Genomic DNA, 27,132 nt, shown 5'->3' on the forward strand with positions numbered 1-27,132 from the left:
TAAAACAGGTCCAGAGTGAATTGAATTTGTATTGATTTTTGCTTTTATTTATGTTTTGTTTCATAAGTAGAAATTTATTATTAGTATATTACATTGAATAAAATTGTTATGGAGATTCAATTAGAGTTATTGTTATTTAACTCGAAGCTAGATGGCGCTAAAGGTACATGTCTGTCTGTAAGTTAAAATTTTATATTTTTCTATTTCCACTTTTAAAGCGTCGCTTTTTCCGCGGTTTTGAGACACAAAAGTTGGTACTTGAAACACGGACAACTAAGGCCGTGACTAAAGTACTTTAGTCAGAGGCTTTAGTCACGAGGTGGAGCGTCTGGCACTCGTTCTTAATCAATCTCTTGACTAAAATTCCCGTTTAGCTTAATTAAAATACTAATATTTTACTGATTGATTTCACTGCAATAATTAAAAATAATATAAAATTTTATTTTCTCCAAAACGAAGACTATTTTTTGCTTATTTTTAGATATTATCTAAGAAAATAAGTCGAAATAAATGGTAAAATCTTGAATATAAATATTATGCATGATTAAAGAGAGGTAATAGGATTATTTTAAACTGGTACCAGATGTGGCTTTCAAAGAAATTCTCAGAAAACTTAAACTTGAGTCTAAAATCTACCTGTAGGTACCTACCTACCTAAATTTTAAAATTTATGTCACTGTTGACATACTTTGCTATCGAGTTTCAAATTGCTTGCCAAGGCTGCATTTATATTTTTTTGTTGAATTTAAACAGCTCAATCATGTTATTAGAGAACATAATTATGTTTGATGACACATTCAAATGGAATTTAAGCAATTTAATGCCAACGAAATATTATGTAAAAGTGCATTTCCGCTTTTATTCACTGCACACGCAATAAGGCAATACACGTACTTTTTTTCCTGTTGTATTATAAATTGCGCAAATTATACAATTCCGGTACGTGGAGAGCAATTGGCCGCCAGTTGGGATAAAATTTGAATTCTCATCGAATGTAAATTTTCGCGTTTAGCTGCGGTCTTTTATGATAGCGCAATGAAAATTTAATCGGCGCGATCGCTTGCATTTGCAAACGTTTGCAACGTGATCGCCGCGTTCATAAAACAACACACGAATCTGCAATTACGATGGTGTCAATTAATTTGCGTTTGTGTCATAATTTATGTTCGGCCGTAAATTTGTTATCAACCTCTGCTGTTGTTAGCTTGTGAAATAAAATGTTTGGCGAATTGCACACATGCGCACGCAAACGGTTGCTAACATAACTTCAGTAATGATTTTTGTTGTTGTGTTATAACTCAACTATTAGAAATCGTAGGGTATTGATTAAATTATTAGTGAAAAGGTTATTTATTATAGGATATTATATTTTAATGAAATTATTTTAGTAAAATGGTAGGCATTAAAGGAAAAGGTTGTAATTTTACTTCAATGCTATTAAACTTTGTTATGACCCGGAAACTACAAGATTAACAAACATTCATTTCCTACTTTTTTTTCATACATTTTTTAAATTTCTGGAATTTTGTTATTTTTAGGGACAATATTACATAAAAATAGTGTTGATTAATAGTTTTATGACTTATCAAAAGTTTTTGGTATGTTTGTGACGCTTTCACGCATGAACCACTCATCCAATTTTGATAAATTTGGGGTTAAATATAAATTAGACTTAGGAAAAAGACATAGACTACTTTTTGTTGCAAAAATAGAACTTAAAGGGTGTAAAATAAGGGATGAAAGTTGTTATAAAGATTTAATCAGAGTTATTATTATACAATTCGAATCTAGATGGCGTTACAGTGCATTATTACTTTTTTTTTCAAATTTATAAACCAAAATTGAGCATCTCATAGACGAATTTCGCACAAAATAAGTCCAAGAAACAAAAATACGATTACATAAGCTACTTTTTATCAAAGTTTTCAAGTTTTTAATTTAAAAAACTCATTTTTTTTAGAGTCTATAAAACCTATTACTATCGATGCGTAATTCAAAGAAAAACATGAACATCCTTTATCAGCGAATTAAAATTGATGAAACTTCAAGGAACATGATCGTAACAAACTTAATGCAACTCAAACACAATAAAATGAGATAAAACGTAATGCGGGGTGGAGGCGAACACGAGACGAAGAAAGAGGAAGCAAATCCCTTTGAATTGAAACACTAAAACACACACACCCACACTCTGCCACGCACATACACACACATATATCGAATACGCGCAGAGGGCAATGAGCGCGTCCCCATGGGGATGTGTACTTGAGGGAGGCCTTTTATGTCCTCCCCTTAAATCCACTATCTGCACACGCATGAGTGCCGCCCGTGTGTGTGTCTCTATGTGTGCGAGCATTAGTGTCCTTTGGGAAATTTATCGAACTTTGCGTTGCGTTCGACATCAACGCAGCGGCCCCGAATTAAAGTTAAATCAACGCTAAATATTTGTATTCGTATAATCAAGCGCCCACCCCTGCGCGATAAGGGCGATAAAATATAAATAAAAAACGTGCACAATGAAATTGAAACATGACTTTATTGATTCCTCCAATGCCGTCGACCTTTCGCGCACTCACACACACGCGCGCATTTTTAGTTCGTTAGAAAAACAAGGCAAACATTTTGAAATATTGTTTGTTTGTCGTACGAAATAACAAGAAGTGCAATTATTTCTGGTTCCCTTTTGGTTTCTGCTTCTGCTTTCTGCATTGTATATATGGGGGTGCGGAACGCGCCGCCGCCAGACGCCGAATGTGAGAATGAGAGAGCGGGCGCGAGGAGCAACGAGCGAAATTTAATTAAAAAGTTGAAATTAGTTTTTGTTGTAATTTTACATTTTTAGATTTCTTTGCCGCGCAGCGCTCTCGTTCTCATTTATGATCTAACTTTGTGCTTAATTAAATAAATTCGACATTTGCATTTCAATATAATGCTTAAACTTACACATACATGACTGCGTTTTTAAAAATTAAAAAGTTTAAAGAATAACAAAATCTGAAGATAGTTTTTTTGTTATTTTAGATTTACCTAAGTTTTAATCGTTTGAAAAATCATTTAAAAATTAGTTCAGTAGTTATTGAGTTATAAATAACACATAAATATGTACTGATTAAGTGTTTAAAATAGTTTTTAGACACATGAAGGTCAAATTTGGCAAAAACGAGTGTTAAGGTTAGTTGAATGTCAAGAATTGTCATAAAATTATACAAGTAACATGAAAAATTATACTTTTTTTAACTTGTGCGTAAAAATATTACTTTAGCCATGGAAAAGTTGAAAAACAAACCTTTTTCTACTTTCACGTTTGAAACGCCAGTTTTTTTTTCACGGTTTTTAGGCACAAAAAGCGGTATTTTATACACGGGCGGCCATGGTCGTGACTAAAGTACCTTATTCACGGGTTTTAGTTACCTAAAAGTCAAGAGTTGTTATAAAATGACAGAGATAATAAGAATAATATACATTTACGACCTAGTTCATTAAAATATTACTTTAAATTTAAAATTACACTTAAAATAAACATAGGTAAAACATTTTTCAGGTTAGTATTCCAAAAAAAAAAGAGTGAAGAAAATTAAATCCGCTTACTAATCGGATTTTCTGACAATTCCCCTCTCTTTCCGCTGCCCCTTCTCATGGCTTTCAACTTTCAGCCTTCCAACTTTGCATTCAACTTTTCGCTAATTTCGTATAATTTCTATATGTACACGAGGAACAAACTTTTAAATGGAACTTTCCGCTCGCTTCCCGCACCACGCGTATGACGAAGCGCGAGTTTAAAATGTTTATTTACCGAAAATTAACAGCACACACACCGAATCATCAAACTAAGTGCAATCAATCAAAACAAATAGAAACTTTTAATTGACTTACGTTTAATGTTTCATGCGCGCGCACTGTGGCGCAAACTTTTATCAAATTAGTTTATTTCTTGCGCCGGCGCCGCGAACTTCCCTCCTTCTCTCCGTCCCGTTCGGGGTCGAAATGATAATTTATTAGTTTTCACAAGTGCGAGTATTTGTTTTTGATTAAAAATCCCGTTGAGAGATATAAACGTAATCAATGTCAAAAGATTACCACACATTATCGCGGAATTAACGCAACACTCGTTATGAAACATGCGAGAGGTCATGAGAATAACATGACATGGAAGATAATATAGTGTTATGACTATCATTTTAGTTAACTGTATGTTTTGCGGGCGCGCACTATATTTAAGCGACGCTCGAAAAATCGTAATAATAGTTTATGGATTGCAAACGATAATTAATCTCGGCGGAAGATTGTGCAAATCATGCTGTTAAAGCAGCGCCGGTGTGGAAATGTGAGGTTAGAATGGTTTGAATTTAACCTGAGTTATGCGTAAGTTTTTAATCGGCTTAAAGACAACAAAACTTGGTCGTTTTTTTTACGGCGCAAGGTTTATCTATGCATGGATCTTTAAAAAGATCAAACGGATCGTGGTCTTAAATATAATTTAGGTACAAAGTGGAAGAGACAGCTAAATTGGCACAAATAAACCGGAATTAATGCAAAACATGTGTGTGCCGGCTAAATTTAAATCGACGATATTTTAATGTTTATCTGTAATGTTTAAAAGCAATATAAATATAGCAGAAGTTAAATTAGATTTTCAACTTTCATACCAAGTTTACAATTACTTGCAAACTGTATGAAGTTATTTTATAATTACTCAGAAACCACTGAAGCTATAATCATCATTCTTGAAGCAAATAATACAGAATTAAATTTTACATCTAACCATAAATTATTACACAATATTAATTTATAATTTCATAGCGTAAAATTGATTTTTGTTTCAAAATATTAAATTAATTTTTTTTTTAGTTTTTTATTTTTGTTAATAACTATTTAAATAAAAATGAATTACAAATAAACCGCATAAAATTGGATGTGGTATTTAACACAGAATCGATTATTGAAAGAATTAATATTGTGCCACTAGTCGTTTTTATGATATTAATTAAAATCCATCATAAAACGTGTTTCGCAATCGGTCCGCACCTAACAAATGTCTGTTTTGTTCCAGTTATTAATAAATAACTCGAAAACTACTTGAATTATTGTAATGATTATTGCTGTAGTTAATTTATTATTATATTTTTCATGTACACATTACACTCAATTTGTTCTAAATAATTAAATAAGTGCTTAAATCATAAAAATTGATTTCACGATTTCAAGGTTTGTAAATTGATACGTTTTCCTCAATAACTTTTTTAATGAGGCTTGATTATACTTAAACTGCACATAGTTGAATGGAGAATTTAATAAAGTATCGTTTTATGAAAGAATCATTATCGTTGTGCTTTGCGTTTTTATGATAATAATTAAAAACATAGTTCTCATTCGCTTATGATCCGATTATATAATATAACGGTCTGAACTGGATAAAATCATGATTTATTTGAGTTTTATATAAATAACTCGAAAACCACTAATGCTAGCGATATAATTCCTTCTCCAGTGGAATTCGTATTAAATTCTGAATCAAAGCACATTTTATTACGGGCGATTAAATTTATATCACACGTCTAAAATAGGTTTTTGTTTAAATTAATAAACTTTATGTGTTTTTCTCTGTAACTATTTCTGTTACATTGTTTTCTTAATGAATTATACATGAATCAACGCGGAAATTAATATGGAATTGATTTCTGAAGGATTGATTGTTGTATCATTAAGCGTTTATGAGTTATTAATAATAATGACAATAAAATCTAAGGTCGCGCGTTTCGGACCTCTATTCTTAACTTATACGAGGGCCTTGAACACGCTCGGCAACCAGACGTACGGCTGTGGGATATTCGCGGCGCGCTCGGCTACACTCGCTACATCTACAATCGGCTGGTGCACCTTGCGCTTCACTCGTCAGTCGTCTGCCAGCCGTCGTTGTGTGCGCATCGTCGCTTGTATCACGCGCGCGCCGAGAGTTTGTGTGTTCGACACGTCGTTTACTCCACACCGTGCGTCGTTCCACGCCGACCACGTTACAAACACTCACCGTGCGCGCATTGATTTGATAGTGTTTTCGACGTGTCTGCAGCGCACATGCTTCCACCAAGCAGCCGGCATTTTGTCGCCGCGAGTATAACCTAAACGCGAACGTGTGCGATTCAAATCAATGTGGAATATAATGATAATTGTGTGAGGATATCCATGCGGGATTATTTATCTAAACTACTAGTGGCAAAAGACAAAAGTGCAGACGCGCGCCGAGAGTCAGTGGTGTTGTTCCGTTTATAGATAGGATTTTGTGTTTATTTATTCACGGCGCAGCGAAGAAATAATAAATCTCTGCCAGCTGAAACACGCAGCGTAAGTAAACATTACTTAATAATAAATGAATTGTTTATCGCCTCGCGTGTTTGCGCAGCGTATTTACACAGCAAGTACGAGAAATATACGCGAGCAGCAGCAAATCGGTAACTTTGTTTTAAGTCATTTTGAATTGCGCGGGCGGCCATTTTAAACTATGTAATCATATTTAACGTTCAAAATGGCCGTCGAAGGGACTATAACTTGGCTTTTATTATCGTTGTTTTTCAATGCCATATTCGTATTTCGTTCGGAAATCGTTTTATGCAAATCGAAACAAATGTTTTAGTTTGTGTTTTATTTTATTTTTGCAATTTTGTTTGGAGCTGATTTAAAGTGGCTTCAAGAACGGAAAGTTTCCAATAGGATCGCGGATCCGTGCGCACAACAGTTTCGAATTTCAATTAAATTGCTCAATCATACATGAAATTCAATTTGAATTGCAATAAATATAAGCCCTCCCGCGAACGCAATTATAATTTGTTGCTAGCTCTCTTTCTCTGTTCTTAAACCATCGAATTGAGTGTGTGTTTTGTATGAGAGGTTAATGTGATTATGTTCTTTGGCATTTTTCGCTCTAGAATTCCAATTTAGCGCGTTATTTATGTGATAACTTGTTTTTCATGCTCTGATTTCGCCATGTAAATGATAAATTACGACACACGCGCGCTCGAAAACAATAAACAATAAGGCGAATTATTTCTAAATTTATTTTGTTTGTTGCGAAGACGAATGAGTCAAGCGTCGTGTGTTACTTAACGGCGTCCAGTAAGGTTTAAGCGAAACAATTGTGCAATTAGGTAACAACCATAAATCATAATCAATCGCGCTGGCAGATATTTGTTTATCGTCCGCTTTTATTGTTTATTATAGAAATTGCAGCGTCAGCTTTTTGATACTTTTATTATGTAATATATTTTGGTTGTGTTTTACAGTTTACGCAGTTTAGGTCTGAGGGTCTGAGGGTATTTTTCTGACATGTGTTCGGCCCTCGCTCAGGTAGTAATTCTTTTCGACAACCGGTCGAATGAATGTTTGGAGAGGCCTTGATTTCCCGATTACAGCTGGTAATAATAACCATCGGGAGATCTCGTTTCTCGCCACAAGTTGCCACAATGGCCGCGCCGTCTCGGGGAGTGGGGACACTTAAATCATAGTGCCTGCATGCCGGAGCTCTCTAAGTTATTACGAAATTAAACTTAAGTGGTAGGAGGATTTAAAGTTAAATTACTCTTTTCGTTAAATCTACACTGCTCCGCGCTATCTCTATTTGTTTATGTGCTGTGCTGCACAGTTAGTGTTCTTGCAGCGGTATCAAGTCAAATCAAATCGACTTTTGACGTGTACACTGCTAACTATATGATCGCATGCAAATAATTACTAAACTGCTCGTTCTGTAGGCCGTCCATGGGCAAATTGCTTCCTATTCGATGTATTGCTCTTCAAGTGTGTTCAATTGCTTGGAACGCGGACCAACAATCGACAATCATTGCTGCAGTCGTTGAATTAATGTTTTTAATGTGGAGCTTTTAACGTTAATTGGGTATTTTTATTTAAAGTGAAATGCCGGCCGTATTTGTCGAAATGGGACGGCATTCAATTTCACAGAACATCAATTTAATCATCGTCGCGAAATATTACACAAAGGTAGTGGTGTTACGTTGTTAAATAAACGAATGGTAGAGTAATAATGTAAAAATAAAAATGTGTTAGTTACAGCGTTTATAAATCAAGAACGGTTATATAGATTTTGATGATCTGTGATTTGTTAGATTAGTTTTTGCTTCGAATAGGAGAATTATTATTAAAATATCGGAAATTGTAATTTTAAAGGATGTTAAATGAGGGATGAAAATTGGTATTGAGATTTAATCATAGTTATAGCTAAATAATTGAATCACAGATGGCGCTAAAGTTATTTAAAAGTTAAATTTGAATCTTATTGATTTTTTGGTTCCAAGAAACAAGAAAATAAAAATTAATTAAACTTTGAGCAATAAAAATGCTCATCCACATCAAAAATTAAAAACAAATTCAAAAAGTGGAGCAGAACCACCCATACACGAGTTTCCCCGAATTAAATTCAGTTAATAAATAATTTATATGCCATTACATTTCGTTTTATATTAATTTGAACATTATTTATTTTTTCGAATACATTGCTGTCACATATAAATTATAATTCTAAATTTACAGCTTCTGAAAATTAATGTTTGCGTAATTAAATAATAACTGATACGGCAATGCAACAAAACAATTTTGTTCTGCACATTAAATTATATGCATTAAAATATCAGCAAGATTGTTGACGTTGACCTTTTTTTTTATTTTTACTCCGTTATGCAATCAAGTTAAACAGCTATCTAATAATTACGTTTGAAATAAAGAATTTATATTATTTTTAAACCAGCGTTATCAACGAAACTATGCAATGTTGAACGAAATAAAACAATTCCTTTGTTACAACCTCTTGCACAATTTAGTGGCATGATGTGCTCATACACATACCACTTCATTATTTTTTCCTTTGCTCGGATGTTAAGTTCTTTATTGCTTTTTAATGCATGAGGAAAATAAATGGAATCTTGAAATTATTAGTTGATATGCTGCATGAGTATAAGCATAGGTTGAAAATGAAATAAATAAACAATACGTGGGAATAAGGGCCGTGCGAACGTTTTTGGATAAGAATAAATAGAAAACAAAGGAGGAAAAAGCAATTTAAAAAATTAATTAACTCAGCTGGCGTAAGCTGCTTGGACTTTAATGAACATTTACAACGACGTAATAAAAAAAACTCTTAACGTAGTCAAAAGGGGACAAGAGGGAAGTATTTTCTTTCGTATGTGCGTGTATTTATCAATACATTTTCGGGAATATTCGCCGAAATGCAGCTTTGGGCTTTCGAGGATTTCAATCAGCATAATAGGATTTTGCTTCATACATACATCCGCAAGCGGCGATTGATTTTCGAGTCCCGGATTAGTAATTAATTACCACGCGCGCAAAAACTCGGAAGCAACTTGCAAAACAAACTTCTGATTTCAGTGTTCAGCGTTCCCACATGAATTAATCATCGCGGATTGATGTTGACTGCGCCGCACAAGTGCACACAACATCGCTTCATTATTATTAACATTTTGCGGTCGTTTCGAAAAGTCGAAAATTCAACGCCTTCGGGCTATACTCAACTTTCACGATGCGAGAGGAGAGTCTTTCGACACAATATCTCTCTTTTTCTCTGTGTGTGTGTGTTTATAATTATTTGATCATTTCAACATTTGTTGCCTTCTTCTCCGCGCAGAGATTAAACGACCATCGCTGGCGATATTAAAATGAAATTGCCATTTAATATAAAAAGCCGTTTATTCATCGTGAATGATATATAATCTCCTGATGTTGGTTTATAGTCAGACATGATACATGAGGTAATCCTGATTATCATAATTTGTATACACGTCGTAAATTATTATTTATGTTTTCCGCTTATTAAACGAAATTAAAGTCTCAGCTAATTTCATTAGTAGCCGTAAATATAAAATACGTTTTGAAACAATTTAATTAAAATTTAATCTATGTGAAACATCGTCGTTCAGGTTTATATTGAAATCGTCCAAATACGGAAGTATTCGTCCGATTGTGTTGGTATGAGAGAATGTTGGTAATAAGCCGATAATTACGTTTACTGTTAGTTCAACTTTATTGCTGTGCCAGCCTGCCAGCGTCGAGTGGCTGGTGAGTGCTCGGGAATGACGAGGTCAAAATCAAAATTGTTTCAACGCAAGTTCAAATATTTTTTTTCTTGTTCCAGCGTGCTCTACGATGATGATAACAAGTTAATTTAGCGTTTTGTAACGCTCTGTATAATGTAGACGGAGTGTAATAGCATGGCATTATTTTACGAGCATGCTAATTGCATCATTATTCTCTTCACAAAGCAGCGTTTTCAATTTTTCTATTAACATATTTTATTTCTAGTTGTATTAATCATCATGAGAGATGGCTTATTAACTCTCTGGCATTACAATTAAGCAAACAAGCTGGACAAATAAAACGATTACGTGAAGGCTAACTTGAAATTGTTTACCACATCAAATGTTTATTATGTCGATTACAATATCCGCTTGTTAAATCTCATTAGTTTTGCCAAGAGGAGAAGATATTAACCCGGTTTGTGTGTTTTTCTGTGCGCTCGGTGATATTTGATTTGGAGCAACGTACACACGCAGTAAAGAGCAAGCACTACGGAGACATTATAAATGCTTCCATTATTGAAAAGGTCATTGCAAAGTGCACCAACTTCACAGTCGCGAGCACACCAACTATAAATAATAATCTAATCTAGTTTATAGGACGTCGTGGTTCTTTTTGTATTTCGTCAAATGATGAACCAGCTGAACTCTTTTGTGATTGCTGGGAACACACAGTTATTGATCTTTTTAATTATGAAAGCGATAAGAACATGTTTACGATATGGCCGTTTCCTGTTTTTGGCTCTGCGCTCGCATAATATAATGTGAACAGATTGAGAGTTTATCTATCAGAGCCGAAATGAACCGAAATTGACGTTCGTTATTCACGCTCGAGTGGCGCTTTATTATTTATTATTAGCTGTTATTGCTGTCTATGCAGTCGAGCATAAATCATACTGATAATCATTTATTATCCTGTTCAAACGAAATAAATGCACAAATATATGGAATTATGTCGTTTTGATAATGATTATGTGTGTTGTATTGTGTGTGCTGGCATCAATTATGCGCTATTGACATTCTTTTCGGCGCAAGTCATGCGAAATTGCTTTGGCATTGTGCGCACTTAGTCACTTAGTCACTCCGGGTTCAGTTTCAGCTTGAGCCATTTGTCGAAAATAAACAGTTCAATGAAACATTCATTAGCCTCAACTGGGCTTTTATTTGCACTGAGGATGATTATTTGCTCGTTTGCTTTTTATTTGCTCACTTTAAGTTGCTTGCTTTGCGCTTTTTGTTCGTGTGTTCACTTCAATTGCTGGCGCGAGAACGAATGGAATATTAAATTAATTCTGTTTGGAGTTGATTGCTTGTTACGGACGAGGAATGTGCGAGCGAGATGCACGGCTCCGACATGAATATTTACAGCTATGACATAACATTGTTTAAATATGCGTTATTACGACATCGGTGAATGAGAGATGAAATATGACATGGTTTTGTTTGAGGCGCATTTAATATTTAAGGAAAAATATTAAATTTATTATATCAAGGGTGGAAGATAATAAAAAAAAATTATTTCGGGGTTTATGTATTTTTCACAACAACATTATGCATTTCTAAATATTTAAAGCGTTTTATTTCGTTGTGTTTCTATTTCTAGAGTTCTACTCTCTTGACGAAGAGAAAAGACCTGACAAAAACTGGTTTTTCAGTTACGACTTACTGTAAACATTCGGCCGATAACGATGTTTACAATTTACATACGCGTCGATGATAAACTCCCGATGGAAAAATGAACGTTTGCTTCACAAACACTGAAAACGAAACAGGTCAAAAGAAACAAATTATACACACATATCACTGTGTACACACACGAAACGTCTCCTCTAAGCAGCTATTATTGAAACATGTGCATTTAACTGTTAAGTCGAAACGAAAAACACAATTTCAAAAATACATATTTGAATAGTTGCTTTATCTCTTGTCTTCCGAGACCGAGAGGCAAAACAGTCGAAAAGAACAGAGAGAAGAAAACGAAAAAAAAATGCAACGACGAAAAGTCATAAAACTTTTTAATGATTCTCTTTCTCGGGACGGGCCTTGGATATCGTTCTAGCCTCGTTCCTTGTTCCTCCACGTCCGTGTGTTACAAAATAGAATTGAAACTTGACTTTTATTATGTGCATTATGTGTGCAGCAGTGCTCACAATGAAAATGAATCGAATCGCTTGAAAAGTTCGCGAGCGCGCAGTCAATATCGTAAAATCGTAAAACGAAATTTATTATTATAATAATACTAAAAAGAATGCACACAGAGAGAGAGAGATAAAAAGCCGATGTAATGTAACAATGTGTGTTGGAATATTTAATTTATATTCCATAATGGATTATATTGTGTTGGGCGGACCATGCGAGTGAATTCAATTTTGTGTTAACAATATTGAAAAGAGACTCGATCGATTCACATTCTCAGCGCTCTAGCAGATGCTAAAGGTAAAACCAGTGCACCTGCTTCGATTGTTTTATAATTAGCAAATTGATGCATGCATGCGTATTTATTTCCACTTAGGACGGTTTATTCACTTAAGTTTTATGTTCGTTGAATACAACATTTATTCATTAATAGTGCAAGTTTATTGTCGTGTACGTAAAGTAGGCTATTAACTACTATTTTTTACGTGCATCGCGCATTAATAACGTGTTTGGGAAATTTAATTGCATGCATTATAATGAAATTGTTTCAGGGTAATAATTCAGCATGATAATTACACTCGATGACGAAATTTTCATATAAGGAGTAAAGGAATAAACTAATATTTGATTTTGTGAATGTATGCAACCCAATATACACACTATTTGTATTTAAATGCTAAACGAATTATAGGGTTTGTAATATTTTAGATCTATTTACGTACGTAATCCATACTGAGTGAAAATGTCGTCCTCGATACGTGTTGGAGTATTGTATTAAATTCGTGTACGTGTGAGCAGTGTGGGCCTTTGTTTTGAGTGGGGCATTAATCGAATCGGGGCGCTGGCGTAGTCGCATTTGGTCTAGTCTCTTGGCCGAAAGCCTGATGGAGAACTGCAGCTAATTTGCTTGTGTGTGCTTTGGGCTCTTCTGCTCAAATACGAGCGCGAATCGTGTTTGTGGAATGCTTTTATGCATTTAGCAGTAGCGCAGGGCCCGCATTGAGATGCCCTACGCGTGCTCCGCCCGGCGTATCTAGTAACTAACCACCTCGCTTGTCTGTGTTTACTTTTAATCTCTCATTATTCAAATTCGAATTGAAGCTTCGATGCGTTTTGCTCCGCTCTCTGGGCCCTGTTTGTTTTCGCGTCTTGTTAAAATTCACGAATACCCACACCCTGCTATGGCACAATTGTTTTCATGTGTCCGGGGGCGCCAAGCTTTAATTTTATATTTTGCAATTTCGGGGTCGCGCCGAAAAATTGCTAATCACGAAAATAATTTGTAAAAACCTCATCAACTCTTGTTTGGTTTGGCGCGGATAAAAATAACACAACAAGCGGAATATTAATTAAAATTATAATTGTAATTTCGGGCCGGCGCGGCGGGCGTGAGCGGCGAAATGAAAAAGTGCGCCCTCGTGATTTTTTCCCCGGGTCAGCATATACAGCCGCATGAAAAGGGAAGGTCGAAGAATAGAGGAATGAAAAATGAAAAATTAACGAGAATGGCGCAAAGACAATAATAGTGTTTGGAATTAAAATTCGAGTAAACATCACGAAATGTTGTGAAATACGCCACCGACAGATGATCTCATCACGCATGACTAAATCGAAATTAATTCTACTAAAATAATAATATTTTAATAAATGTGGATACATTGTAATTAGACAGTTCTGGGTAATGTAACGTTTCGTAAGCTACACAGCACTTGCGCAATACTTTTAAATGTGAATCTGGAACGTATACAGAGCAATTACGCGCAGTAAATTTAAAAAAAAAACGCATGTATGCACAAATGATTCGTTGATTGCATGCAATACACAGCACTGACAGAAGGACGAGAAAAGCCGTAATTAACGACTGAAGAAAACTGACAAAAGACGTCTGATTGTATCTGATGTCTCTTTGAGTGTGCGTAAGCAAAACACGAACGCGTGTGTTTTGTCTTTGTTTCGTGTATGTCGAGTCAATAATTTTAATGATGTGATTTTTTTCTCTCTTGTTGCAGCGGAGCGAAAACGTTGACCTCTCGCTGAGCATTCCGAATTCGAATTTCCCGCACAACGGATACAACATGGGCGATCAGGTAAATGATCATCATCTAGTAATAATTAAATAAACGGAAGGAGTGCAAGTGCACACATCGCGCGTCCTTGGACCTTTGCCCCATGAAATGAGAAACCATAAATTTTAATTAAACCAAATCCCTTCCAACAATGACTCTAATTGAGCCGCGCGGGCAGCAAATATCATGATTTACGATCCGCGCGCACGTGATTTAATATTTATTTTTATTATTCTATAATACCCTCTCGACGCGGACTTTTACGAATGCACAAAAGAAGAGACAAACGGGCATTATATCGTCTCGTGTGTCTGAACATGATTGGATGAAATGCGCGTTCTACAACGAACAAGACTCCATAATGAACGTTACTTATTATTGTTGTGTTCGTTCGTTTGCTTATCGCACGAAATGATCGACATCATTCAAAGCTTTATTTCTCGATCGGGGAACGTGCGACGTGCGACCATTATTCAATTAATTAAATCGAAACTACATGCATTTAAAATAGCCCCGACATTAAAATAATTACCAGCCTGAGATGTAGAAAAAACGAAATTAAATGATTTTGTTTTACGTTTCACACACAATTGAAGGAAAAGCAATCTTTTAAGATCTAAACGTGTACTATAGAAGTTGATTGGTTGTTGGTACAGCCAACTTAATTACACTTTTCGTTTTTTAATTGCTCGAGATTCCTCGTCACCGTTTAATTCCAACTAATTGACAACGTGTTTCACTTTACTTAACTTGTTTGCCTTATATTTTGATTGGTCATCATGTCATTAATATTTTTTCTCCTCTCTTCTAATCGGAAATGTATTACGGACATAAATAACTGTGTTGAAACATTTTAAATTCATTCGCGTTCATTTTGATAAGAATTATCATAATGGAAAGCCATTAAAAGTTGATATTTTTTCCTCTCTGCGTTGGTAAAAGTCGCTCGATTTGTAACGAGTTTCGACATAACTGGAACACTCTAAAGTTTAAAAGGAAATGTCCAAATAAATTCATAAATGGAATTAATGTTTACTGGTTACCGTTTCTATTTTTATTCCGCTTTCGACGGATTCGTAAGGTGTAATTAAGTTTTTCTAGTGTAATAGTTAAAAGTACACTCATTGCTGTTGTATAAATGTTAATACACACGGGCCGTGTGTAATTTATCCTTGATTAGACTGAAAATTATTACCTTCGGGGCGGAGGAGAATTATAAACTAATTGTTATTATGCGTTGACCTTGCCAGCTGTGAGTGAAGCACACACGGGTGTTGTACACATAGACAGAGAAACTCTCTTGGAGCTTGTGAAGCAGCAGACTGTCTGGCTCGACCTTCAGCATGGCCGTTGACCTCTTTGCATCCTGCCATCCGCGCGCCATCCATCCAACATCCAACTCCATATATCAATCATCTCTCTTGCAGGCTGCTCGAAAGGCAGCCGAACAAAAAGCCGTGAGTGGAAAGACACATGTCATTTTTTAATTGGAAACGCGTCGAGTGAGGAGTAGCTGGAAGAGTTGGCAGGACCACACGAAATTAAATGTCCTTTAATCATGTTGTTTTTTTTTTCTTTTCGTGTGTATGTGTCGATCAAAGATCTCCGCAGCCCAAATCTGCTCGCCGGTGTTTTTCCGGCGCGTGTTTACTTGTTGTTTTCGCGATTTTATTGACGGAACTGCCGCCAGGGGATGAACGCGCGTCCTGTTCGCTGTGGCGGCTGCCGCCGAATGACAGCCAGCGACATCGTTTAGCGGCGGCGGTGACCCGCGCAACTAACTTTAATAGAGTTGGCTCCGCTCGCGCCCGCCTCCCTTCCCACCCCCTCTCTCTCTTTCCACTCTGCGTCTCCGTTGTGGATGTAATTTATTTGGCAGGCAAGAAATATGGCCCATAACTTTGTATGAAAATAAAGAAGAATTATATGAACATTATAAATCAGCTTTTACTCATTTTTATTATTCCGGGGCGGCGCGCACCCTCCGCGCGATTCCAATTTATTATTTCCACTCGTTGGACTAATTAAAAAAGTTTGTGTTTTAAATCCTGCGTGTTTTTTTTTATTCTGCTCCATAGACGTTTCACACGCCTAGTTTTGGCGATGAAGAGTTTGATATACCAGCGATCAACCCTCAGCAGCAACAGCAACAACACGGCATGTATCAACCGCCGATGAGTATGTCACTCAGCCATCAACAGCAGGATGCGTTGGGTATGCATGATCCCACCGGGGGATACCAGCAGCCGTTGTACCTTTCGGGGCCTGATCATGGCATGGTCAATGCGTCGTACCACAGTCCCCAGGCTAACTACAGTCACAGCCTCAGTCCCAGCCAGCAACAACAGCAGCAGCAGCAGCAGCAACAACAACAGCAACAGCAACAACATCAACAACAGCATAATACTCAGCTGTTGATGATCCAACAACAGCAGCAGGCGGCGGCAGCGCACCAGCAGCAACAACACCATCAACAGATGATGATGGGACACCCACAACAACCACCCGGTGGGCATGCGTATGGTACATCACCGCAGCATCCGCAGGGACGTGGCACTACCAGCCCGCCGGCCGGTCCCGGTCAGGAGCCCACCACCAGCGAGGATAGCGATGACAGCACGCCGCATCCGGCTATGGTGAGTGCGAAAGCCAATTACTAAAACGCGAATTTACATTTGAATTTTAATCGGCAATTAAATTAAAATGAATATTTGATGATGCCGCGTTGGCTGGAATCGATTTAACTGCATTTTCACATTGCGCTTATTGCTATCTGCAATTCAGCGCGCGGCTTTTACGGCTTGGGGAGTCATTTAGAGCACAATTTTCGGTATAAAATCGGGCGCATTTTGCGCGCACATGTTTCGGCTCACCCGAACGCGATATGACATTTCCGATGCGAATTTATCCACCAAATCGAAACATTTGATTACACCGTTTTGTTTATTATCAATTTGCGATTTACATTCCGATGTACCATCAACGAAAATTGTTTAAATTCGCAATTAATTTCTCGCACAGTTGACCGGCGGCATGAAGCGACCGTCGCCCGAACCCGCCGAATCGATAGCCAAAGTCCAGAAGAAACCCAAAGTGCAAAAGAAGAAGAAGAAGCGGGATCCGAACGAGCCACAAAAGTAAGTTGCACACAACACTACTAAATCATCGTGTTATTCGACTGTTTTCACAGAAAAATGTATGTCGATTAAATTTGCGACAATGTTTTTCATACAATAACTATAACTTTTAGTGCAGGCCGCGCGGGCCGTAATTTTTATCGAGTCGCGCTACAAATTTAATCTAAAAACGCCATAAAAAGCGCCAGCGTCGTAAAAGTTCATCTCTTTTGCCTCGCGTCCTGTACGACACGTAGTATCGACTCTCTGCGATGTGGGATTGCTACAAGCATGCGCGTGTTATATTTTAATTTGCGTTCTTCGTAAATTATTTACTGATAGTGTTATGATCTGCTTAACAAATTAGATTTTTGAGTTCATGTGTAGGGTGTGTGGGAGCCGCGCGGTATTTTTATCTCTATTTATGGGGGGGGTCGTAAAATGCGCGGGCACGCTCGCGAAATAAAATGTTGATTTAAAATACCTTCAAAGTTTCTTTACTTGCTTTCGGGGCTACGTTTACTATCGGCGACCCGCCTCGCGAGATGAATACGCAAAATGAACACAAATGTAAACGAGAATCCGCGAAATAGGGCAAAATAAATAAAAACCACCCCAAAATGTGACCTGTGAGTTGAACGCAGAGAGGGAAGAAATTTGAGATGAAAAAGTTGGAAGCACCTAATTCATTTTGTACATTTATCTTTTTTATTTTTATTTTTATTACGTTTTGCTGTATTATACAATTTCGAGATGAAATTGAATTTATTCTTTCTCGTTTTGTAATTCGATGTAAATATGAATTTTAATGCAGGATAAGTTTTATAACTTTTATTGATTGCGCGCGATAGGTTTGCGTGGAAAATATGTATATTCACAGATGAAAGAAGTTTGTGCTTGTGCCTCGCTCGCGTACTTTCATACTTCTCTCTTAACTCACTTTGAAATGCTGATGTTGATGCTGATGCAATGCAACATCCTCCCGCCGTGCTCCTAATGGAAGCTGTATTATTGATTAGGCGCTTTAATGCACTTCAGAAACCTTTTATACAAATATCCTTTTTATTCTTCGCGTCGTCTTCTCTTCCGTTTCGCAATTCGCGTGCGTTTTTTTCTTTTCTTCTCTTCTTCTGCTCGTTTTTTAAACTAAACTAGAAATCTTTTGTTTGCCCTGCAAAGGGAAGCAAAGGAATGCGCATAAATCCTTATTAAATTTAAAAGCTCCAGGATATCAGATATTTTTGGCGTATGCGCATTCAATTTCATACGCAACTTTTCTATTTCTTGTTATGTTGTGTTGTGTTTTTTTTTTCTTCTCATTTTTTCTGCGTTGTTTATTTTCATCCTTTCATCCACGTAAATGGCCGATCTTTTTTATACTTTTAGATTCGCTTTATATTTATTTCGCGATACCAATTCCACTTTGCCACTTTTATCTCATACTTCGTTCTTTACTTTGGCTTATTACATTTTATGCGCGCGTCAAGACGAAGAGCGCGCGCGCCCCTCTCGCACAGTGCGTTGTGTTGGCAAATGAAGATGAACAGACGCGGGTGGGTGGGGGCGACAGAGAAAGACATAGAAAATGGTTTTATGCGGCCGGCGTACATGTTGTAATATAAAGTGATATAAAGTAATGTAATATGAAATCTCATTTCGTATGCCACGATTCATTTGTGCGCCCGGCGCGCGTTTAATAGTTAATTTCGAACGGATCGATTTGTACAAGCCCCAGCAAGCTCTCGGATGATGGATTGAGGGTTGTTTTAGATCTATAAAGAATTAAACGTTTCGAATATGTTGTTGCTTGTTGTTGTATTGCGCGGGCTGAGCGTTTCGGGTGTTCGGATTCGATTTGGTCGCTTGTGAAGTAAATTAATTACTCCCCCAAGTTCACTTTTCGAACGGCAATCGGTCTTAATATGCATTCATTCGCTGAATAGTTCGTTACCAAGGCTCCGCGTTCTCTAGCCCCTTATTTACTCGGCGAGCGCGCAGAGACGCCAGATAACTCATTGAAACATGGAACGTATAGAAAATATAGATTGCTTCCATTGCTGCTCGGCATAAGCTGAAAACGGAAAGTTCCGTCCTTAGACGAGTCCTATTGAGGGGCGGCGACTCTCTTATTCGCATATATTGCACATTACATAATGGTATTGATTTTTCGCGAAAACTATTAAATGGTATTAAAATGTGCTCATATTCTTAGTTCTTAGCGCGGCGCTGTGTGTTTCTCCCCCAAATGAGGGGCGGCGGGCGCAAAGCAGGCGTTTATATAGCCCATAAACTTAACGTTTCGCCATTCCGCCATGCGGCTCTCGCGAGCAGTAAGTTGTAAGCAGCAGATTTATTGTTGCAATTTTCTTTTACATACTAGGTACGATTGTACCGAGCGCCGTGTATTTATAACAGCCTCGATGGTTGTATGCGTGTGTGTACGTGTGCCATTTCCTTACGCTTTGAAATATTGATGGCCTTAATTTTCCTGCATGCTTTATCTTTCGGTATAAAATGGAAATCCGACGTTTTGCATTGTATATCTTGCGTAACTCGCTGTGCAATGAGCGAAAATATCAGCCGATGCTTGAGCGAATGTTTCTCTCTTACATGTTTATTGTGGTTTCTTATGTAGTTCTGGCTAGGTTTTTCAAAACACTTAGATCGTTAACAATGTCATTATTTACATAACTTGCTGTTTTATTGCGTACAATTAACGTGCTCGATTTTATAGCGCACTCGTAAATTTTTATTGTTGAACTTGGGTTCACACGCTCACCGAAAACGGTACTTCATCGAGGCGAGGCGTGTTGTATAATTTTCATTTCAAAGCAAATTTATTTCTTGCATTGTGTTCCACGGCGCGCATTATTCGTGTGAAAATGTGTTGTAGATTTTATCCGGCCGTTTGTTGGGCAAAACGCGATCAAATGAACTTGATGGTTGTGTTTCTCTCCGCAGTTTCGAATAACTTACGTCTTCCGTTACGAGAGGTCGCGTCGGTCGGGAAGTTTTCGTGCTTACCGCACTAGTTTGAAACATTTCGCGGATCTCTGTTGCGCGCTCGAGGTTTTCACTTTGTAGGTTAGAAGCAGTTGTGATTGTTTATTTTTTGTTCTAAATTATTTTTTTGAAACATGTGCGAAGAACTCCTTGGCGTGCCAAGCCAGTATGTTGAATCAATAAGTCTGTTTCGTCAGAAGCCATTACTAATCAATTTCTTTTTGTTTGCAGGCCGGTGTCCGCGTACGCGCTGTTTTTCCGTGATACTCAAGCCGCCATAAAAGGACAGAATCCGAATGCTAGTTTCGGCGAGGTGTCCAAGATTGTCGCATCCATGTGGGATGCGCTTGACTCCGAGCATAAGAACGTATACAAGAAGAAGACAGAGGCGGCAAAGAAGGAGTATCTGAAGGCACTGGCAGCATACAGAGCCAGTCTGGTGTCAAAGGGAGCTGGTGAGGGTGCCGAAGGTGGCATGTACACCGGCTACACCAACTACGGCAACCAGCCGGCGCCACAGTATGGAGGATATTCACCACAGAACGCGCTACCGTCACCACCGACGCCTCCAAGCCAACCGTCGCCAATGTCAAAGAAGCCGCCACCGATGATGCCCAGCCAGCCGCACGCGCCTATGTTGCAGCCGATGCCCGGACACATGAGCATGCCGCCGCACGTGCAACCGCCGCCACATAGTAATAATTACATGCAACAGGTGAGTGCAGTTTTGTTGCCGGAACGAGATGCAATTACCAGATCACCGATGATGGGATCTGATGATGCTGCCGCGTTGCTGGCAATTGCATCTCGTGCGACCCAGCTGCGTTTCGGGGTTTGAGCGCGTTGCATATTGACCTAAACTAGCAGTATTTCGTGTTAGGCTCCCCAGCAACAAGCAGTCCAGCACCAGCTTATGCAGCCACGACGTGTCAGTCCCCAGCCAATGGCTTCAAGCAGCCCGCCGGTCTCGGCACCTGCACCTACAGTGCCCACATCCGTGCCACAGCAGTCGCAGATGCGACCTGCTAACTCGTGCATTCGCCATGGCTGCCCCAACCTTGCTATTTCCAATCAGGAATGGGAGGATGAATACTGCAGTAATGAATGCGTAGTTAGCCATTGCAGGTAAAGTCCCACCGCCGCCAAACATCACCGCACACGTGGTCCTAACTCGTTTGTTTGCTTTCAGGGACGTATTCTCTACGTGGGTGGCATCCAATCCAAACCAATCGCAAAACTTTTCGACGGTGAAATAGCTATCGATCGGATCGCGGACCGTCGCGGCGCCATGGCTGGAGGGAGGGAGGACTTTTGTATATTCTCTATCACAGAAGAATGAACTGTAGCAATATTGATAATAGTTTTAATACACACCTAGGGTAACACACAATGGACGCGATAATCGGATGCGATAGACGGCACACAATGTTTATATGTCGGCGAAGGAGGCGGTATGAGGGCGAGAGAGAGTGTCTGACGATGATATTGTACATACTTTAGCCGGGGTGGGCGAGGCGGAAGCGCGCCGCATTGTGTGCGCGGCGCGCTTTCACAACTAGACATACAAACTGACACAACTGTACCCAACCTTTGATTAGGCGTATAACGATGTATTATATACAGACATACTTTGTTAAGCATGCTATTGTACAAGCGTGCGTCCTCGAAATGTAAGTGACGATGAAGGTAATCTAAGTTAGGTAGAATATATCCAAAATTAAACTGAGCATAGGATTACGGATACCTAGAGTTATACACAACCAGCGCGTTGTGGACGATGCATCAAAATATTTGTAAATGATAAAATGTTGTTAATCAGAATGGGCAAGTCCTGTAAAATATAAGTAACTAGTACGGCATCGCGGACAACAGGGAGGGGACTCGCTTGAGGAATGATTTGCAGTACAATTTTTGATCTTATTTAAAAGTCTCGTTTCTAGTTTCGTTCGTGACGGTCGCGTCGTGTTCTCTGTGATGTCGTAGGTCGGATAGTGATTAGGGTGTACAATTATTTTTATATCATTGACCAATGACGTTACGCTTGTTTGTCGATGTATATAAAGACCTCTTTGCAGTTGTTAATTTTATTGTTATCGATGTCGAGCATTCGGCTCGCGTGCTAGCGCGCGCGCGCGCGCATCCCCTAGTATTAAAATACCCAGCGGTGAAGGATGTATATTTGTGAATATGTTGATTTGTTGGTAGCCAAATTGTTTAAAACAGTGCATATTCGTTGTTTGCATGCAATCGGCGAGCAGCGGGCCGGACGCTAGACGCATTGATTTTCTTTCTACTGTCTTGAACAGTTTGGTAAATGTGAGATAATAAATACAATGTACATTTCATGAAGAAATACAAAATCTTGAGCGCTGGTCTACTGAGCGCCAGCGCATACACTAGATAAGATATATTAATTATCATAACTATAAAATATCATAATTTGTTTTATTTGTAATTTTATTTCGTGTCCATTGATTTGCGGCCGCAGGCCGCTCGATTCCGTCGTCGATCGTTGATTATCTCGATGGAATGACGATCATTATCTTCGATGAGCTTTAAAATTGTTGAGTACAATTTTCGTTTCATTACATTGTAAATATCATATATTTTATCTTGACATGATGCACACTACCTATACTATGTAACCAATTAATATTTAAAAATAAATAAAAATAGATTCTAATTGAAAGAAACCAAATTGTTTCATTATTTCTAACCTTTGCAGCTGCCGTACAAGACATGATTGTTTTAGTTTTGTTAAAGTCATTTTGTGTTGAAAGTCAGGATTGCTTCTTTGTGGAAGCTTGGGAATACGTATTTTCAACACACATTTTGCGATTAATAAAAATTGTACAACACTACTTTAATAGTTAATGTAAAATCGCGCAATTTTTCTTTAATTATAATAATCTTAATTCTGGGACTCCAACCTGTGTCATTCAGAGATGGCACTAGCATGAACTAAACATCATAAAATAGAATTGTATTCTTTATTTCTATATTTATCGGCAAACGTTGGCATTCGGCACGAGTTGTGTTTGTTTTGAACACAATTTACTTTCTTAACGCTTCCGCCGCGTTGAATGCAACACATGAGATTCCCAAGTGTCGGCGCTGAAATCCCCTCACGCCGCATGCAGCATATTCTCAGTTATTATTCAGTTTAGTGTAGATCGCGGGTATCGTGTCTATTGCAATTCGTGCACGAGGTCGCGTTGCATCGACGCGCCGACTTTGCGCATCTCTTGCTTTCTTATCGTCAACTGTCGCGTCGTTGCTTGCTCGGCTACGGCATGAACTATCCGCGGATTGCGAGCAGTTTTGTGCCGGTCTCTGGATGATTCTGACGTATTTCTCGCGTCGCGTATCGTTTGTTCGGACCTCTGTTTTCTAAATTTACGTAATATTCAATTAGCAAACCACCAATAATTGCGTGTTTTTGTCCATAAATACCGGTTAAGTGTATATTGCAACTCACAAGGTGTCGAGTTGTTAAGTGAATCGGATAGTTGCAGTGCCTTGCAATCCGGTGAGCCTCTGCATTGGTAAGTTTACAATTAAATTATAGTTTCCTCTCAATATATGCGTCGAATATTAGTTTGCATGTATGTAGTTTTGTTATCGCGTTTTGTCGCGTATTGCAAAAACATAAGATAGTCGCGTGCTTTGCTGATACAGCACAGAATCTTTCCTTTGCTAACAAAAGCGCAATAGTTTTATTCTTTACAAATTTCAATTTTCAAAAATATAAATATAATCAATAATCATATTTCTTTGTTAATATTGTTGCATTTTAACATTTAGATGTTACCTACGTAGGTATATAATGAGGATTTGAAAACCATGCCACATGTAAACGTTTAAGTCATTTGATTTCACTTAACTTTTAGCATTCTAGATTTAAAGCGAATGATTTATGTGAAACTATTTAATAAAATTAATAAATGAGATAAATTAAGATAACAAAACATATTGCAGAAGTAGTGAAAGAAGATAATTGCGACAAGTTTTGAGTTATTTATTTAATGTTTACGTTTGATTTGATTGAGTTTGGCTTGTATACACATAATTTCAAGACTTGTTTTCGTATTTTGTAGTGCGTGTTATCAGTGTTTGGGTTTGTGTGTGTTGCGGCGCGCAGTGTTACCTGAGGCAATGTTACTCTGCACGCTGCTGACATCAACGGCGACATTTGGCAAATAGTTTTATTCTAGCCGTCGGACGGTGTGCTCGGCTTTACTTGTGTTCTTAATAATTCATTAAATTTTTTAGAGTGAATTGACCATTGAATCAATCTGAAGATTTACCCATTTATTATAAATGTGAATTTAATGTTTTGTGTCTTGTTTGCCGGTACGTGTTGAATCTCTAATATGGAATATCCCATATATTCAACTAGATATCTAAAGCCATACATAGTATGGGTGCAAGCGGCTTACCAAGTAAGTTTCTGGCATTGTCAGGAGAACATGTGGGTTGTTATGTATTGCCTTCTGCGACGAATTCAAACATTATGAACTGTCATTTACCGCGATATTTTTAAAAATAAAGCTTGGCAAAGTAAACACTTACTGTACGCTATTATAATTTCTCACAATAATATCGTTATGAAAACGATATATTATTAAAACTATTGCAAGTCAATGCAAGTACATATTTGTCAAAACCCGATGTGATAGCCATTTCGACCATTAGACCCCCGCACACTACATAAACTTTTTATCGGCTGATATTTTGATCGGTTATTGCGAGCGCACACTACGCCAACTAAACAGTTGGGTTTCTAGGTGAGTGCGCGCACATTCAGATAAATACCGTGTCGGCCGATCGCACCAATACCTGAGCGAACTAAATTGATCAAGTCGGCCGACTAAACAATCGGTAGGTATTGGCAGCGAGGATTCCATACTGATATCGCGGTCGGCGATAGTTATTCTGTTGGCCGATGGTTTGTTTGAACGCAGTAGTTGGGTAGCCATCAAACTTGTTTATCGGCCGATACAAAAGAATCGTTGTAGTATTCGGACTTGCATACATCTTCATACTGATTATAAGCCCGACCAAACTATCACGGCCGATAAAAGTTTGTGGCGGTGTGCGGGGAGTCTTAGAATATAAATCAGCACACCTACTGATTTGACAAAACTCTGTACCGACTTGCCATGGCTTTACATATCAACTGTTCTTACTCTAAAAGACACGAAGGATTGACCGTACAAGGGCAGCGATAGAGGTGACTCGTGTTCGGGGCACCGTGTAGGGGAATTATGACCAAGTGAAGGTCGTGTTCAGCAGGGCACCGTATGAGGGTAGCGATAGAGGTGACTCGTGTTCAGGGGCGCACCGTACAAGGGCGGCGGCAGTGACTTGTGTTCAGGACACCGTATGAGGGTCGCGGTAGAAGTGATTCGTGTTTAGGAGGGCACCGCACTGGGGCTGAGGTAGAGGTGACTCGTGTTCGGTACCGTACGTGGATGATTGTATAGCTGAAACTTCCATTTGCCCATTTTTCTTATGAATTAAATTTCGTCTTTTATATATGCATTTTAATCAACTCATCTTATAGAAAATTTTCCTGAATTAAGACTTTGAAATCTGTTCCTTTTTTATCTCTTTTAGTTTACGAGATGACCACCAATTAAAATAAATCGTCAAAAATTGAAAATTGCAGTTTTAAGCACTTTTAGTCGCGTTACCCATTAAATTAAATTATTTTAAATTTCCGTCTGGTGAAATTTTTCCAATCTTATAATCTACAATTTTTCAGCAAGCTATCTCTTTTTAATTTTGGAAGATATTCGCTGTCGAAAATCGTCGATAAAACTATCAATTAATAATATTATAATAAGAATTATAACAATATTATAATTGATTCAATTATTTTGAATAGTATATCCTCTTGACTTCTATATTTGAAATTTTTGAGTTATGTGTAAAAATTGCTATTTGTTTTAGATAGGGTGGTGCATGCGTACTCTCGTGTACGTGTGATACTCGGGAAACAGCCACTTAGGTGCGCGACCACTCACTGATACATAGACAATCGCTCACTGCCTCATATGTACGCCACACTTTTGAAACGCTTTTATATATTTTCTGGAGGCACAGTAAAGTATCACTCCAGCGCAGCTGATACATGTTTAACTAAAATATTCCTGCGAGTGAAAGTCGGCAGTCACAGAAGTAGTGAATACCGGCATATTGTCTGAGTATTATTATCAATGTTTTTGTTTTCTTATTTATTTCAGTACAAGTATCTACTCACATTTGATTTTGCGGTGTTCGATACCGGTAAGTAACTTTATTTTCACTGTTTTCCTGCGGTTGAAAATTGTTACCTTAAACTTATTTTGCGGAAATTTCTTTAAGTACTTCGCAGAAAATTTAAAATGGAAATTCAAACTTTTTATTGCGGATACCTGCCGCCAAATGTGGTTCACGAGCTGCATTTAGCGAGTAGTAAAATTTTGCTCAAGGACCCAAAGTGTATCCCTGATTTGACCAAATGTGAATATACTTTTCAGCAGAAGAAACGTATAGATGAAAAGGGTATGAGTTTTCTACTGAGTACCGGTAAAATTTTGTGGGAAAATTGCAATAAATAGTTGGAATTGTTCAATTGTAAACATAACCGAAATAGAGTAGAAGAATACATGTTTGAATTAAGTTTCACGCCAAATAATATATGGGTAATCATAATTTTAGGCCATTCTATCAATG

General features: G+C 37.8%; 1 protein-coding gene across 6 annotated transcripts in view; it reads left to right on the forward strand.

Moving 5' to 3' along the window:
* Positions 1-22,845, forward strand: part of LOC135798322 (TOX high mobility group box family member 4-like) — a 59,835-nt gene extending 36,990 nt beyond the window's left edge. For 3 of the 6 annotated variants that reach the window (XM_065311131.1, XM_065311130.1, XM_065311132.1), the window contains 6 exons: positions 14,237-14,314; positions 16,372-16,929; positions 17,315-17,430; positions 20,644-21,127; positions 21,293-21,537; positions 21,602-22,845. In XM_065311131.1, the coding sequence (XP_065167203.1) occupies positions 14,237-14,314; positions 16,372-16,929; positions 17,315-17,430; positions 20,644-21,127; positions 21,293-21,537; positions 21,602-21,668 (1,548 nt within the window). In that variant the 3' untranslated portion in view covers positions 21,669-22,845. Of the gene's footprint in view, positions 1-5,884; positions 6,340-14,236; positions 14,315-16,371; positions 16,930-17,314; positions 17,431-20,643; positions 21,128-21,276; positions 21,538-21,601 lie in introns of those variants that run through there. The other 3 variants (XM_065311133.1, XR_010549689.1, XR_010549690.1) reach the window with 3 other exon arrangements.
* The last annotated feature ends 4,287 nt before the right edge of the window (positions 22,846-27,132 follow it).

Source organism: Atheta coriaria, unplaced genomic scaffold (genome assembly GCF_025399875.1).
Source record: "Atheta coriaria isolate IRGN ID8LTWV9N9 unplaced genomic scaffold, Caltech_Dcor_3.1 hic_scaffold_9_pilon, whole genome shotgun sequence".
Classification (NCBI taxonomy): Eukaryota; Metazoa; Arthropoda; class Insecta; order Coleoptera; family Staphylinidae; genus Dalotia; species Dalotia coriaria.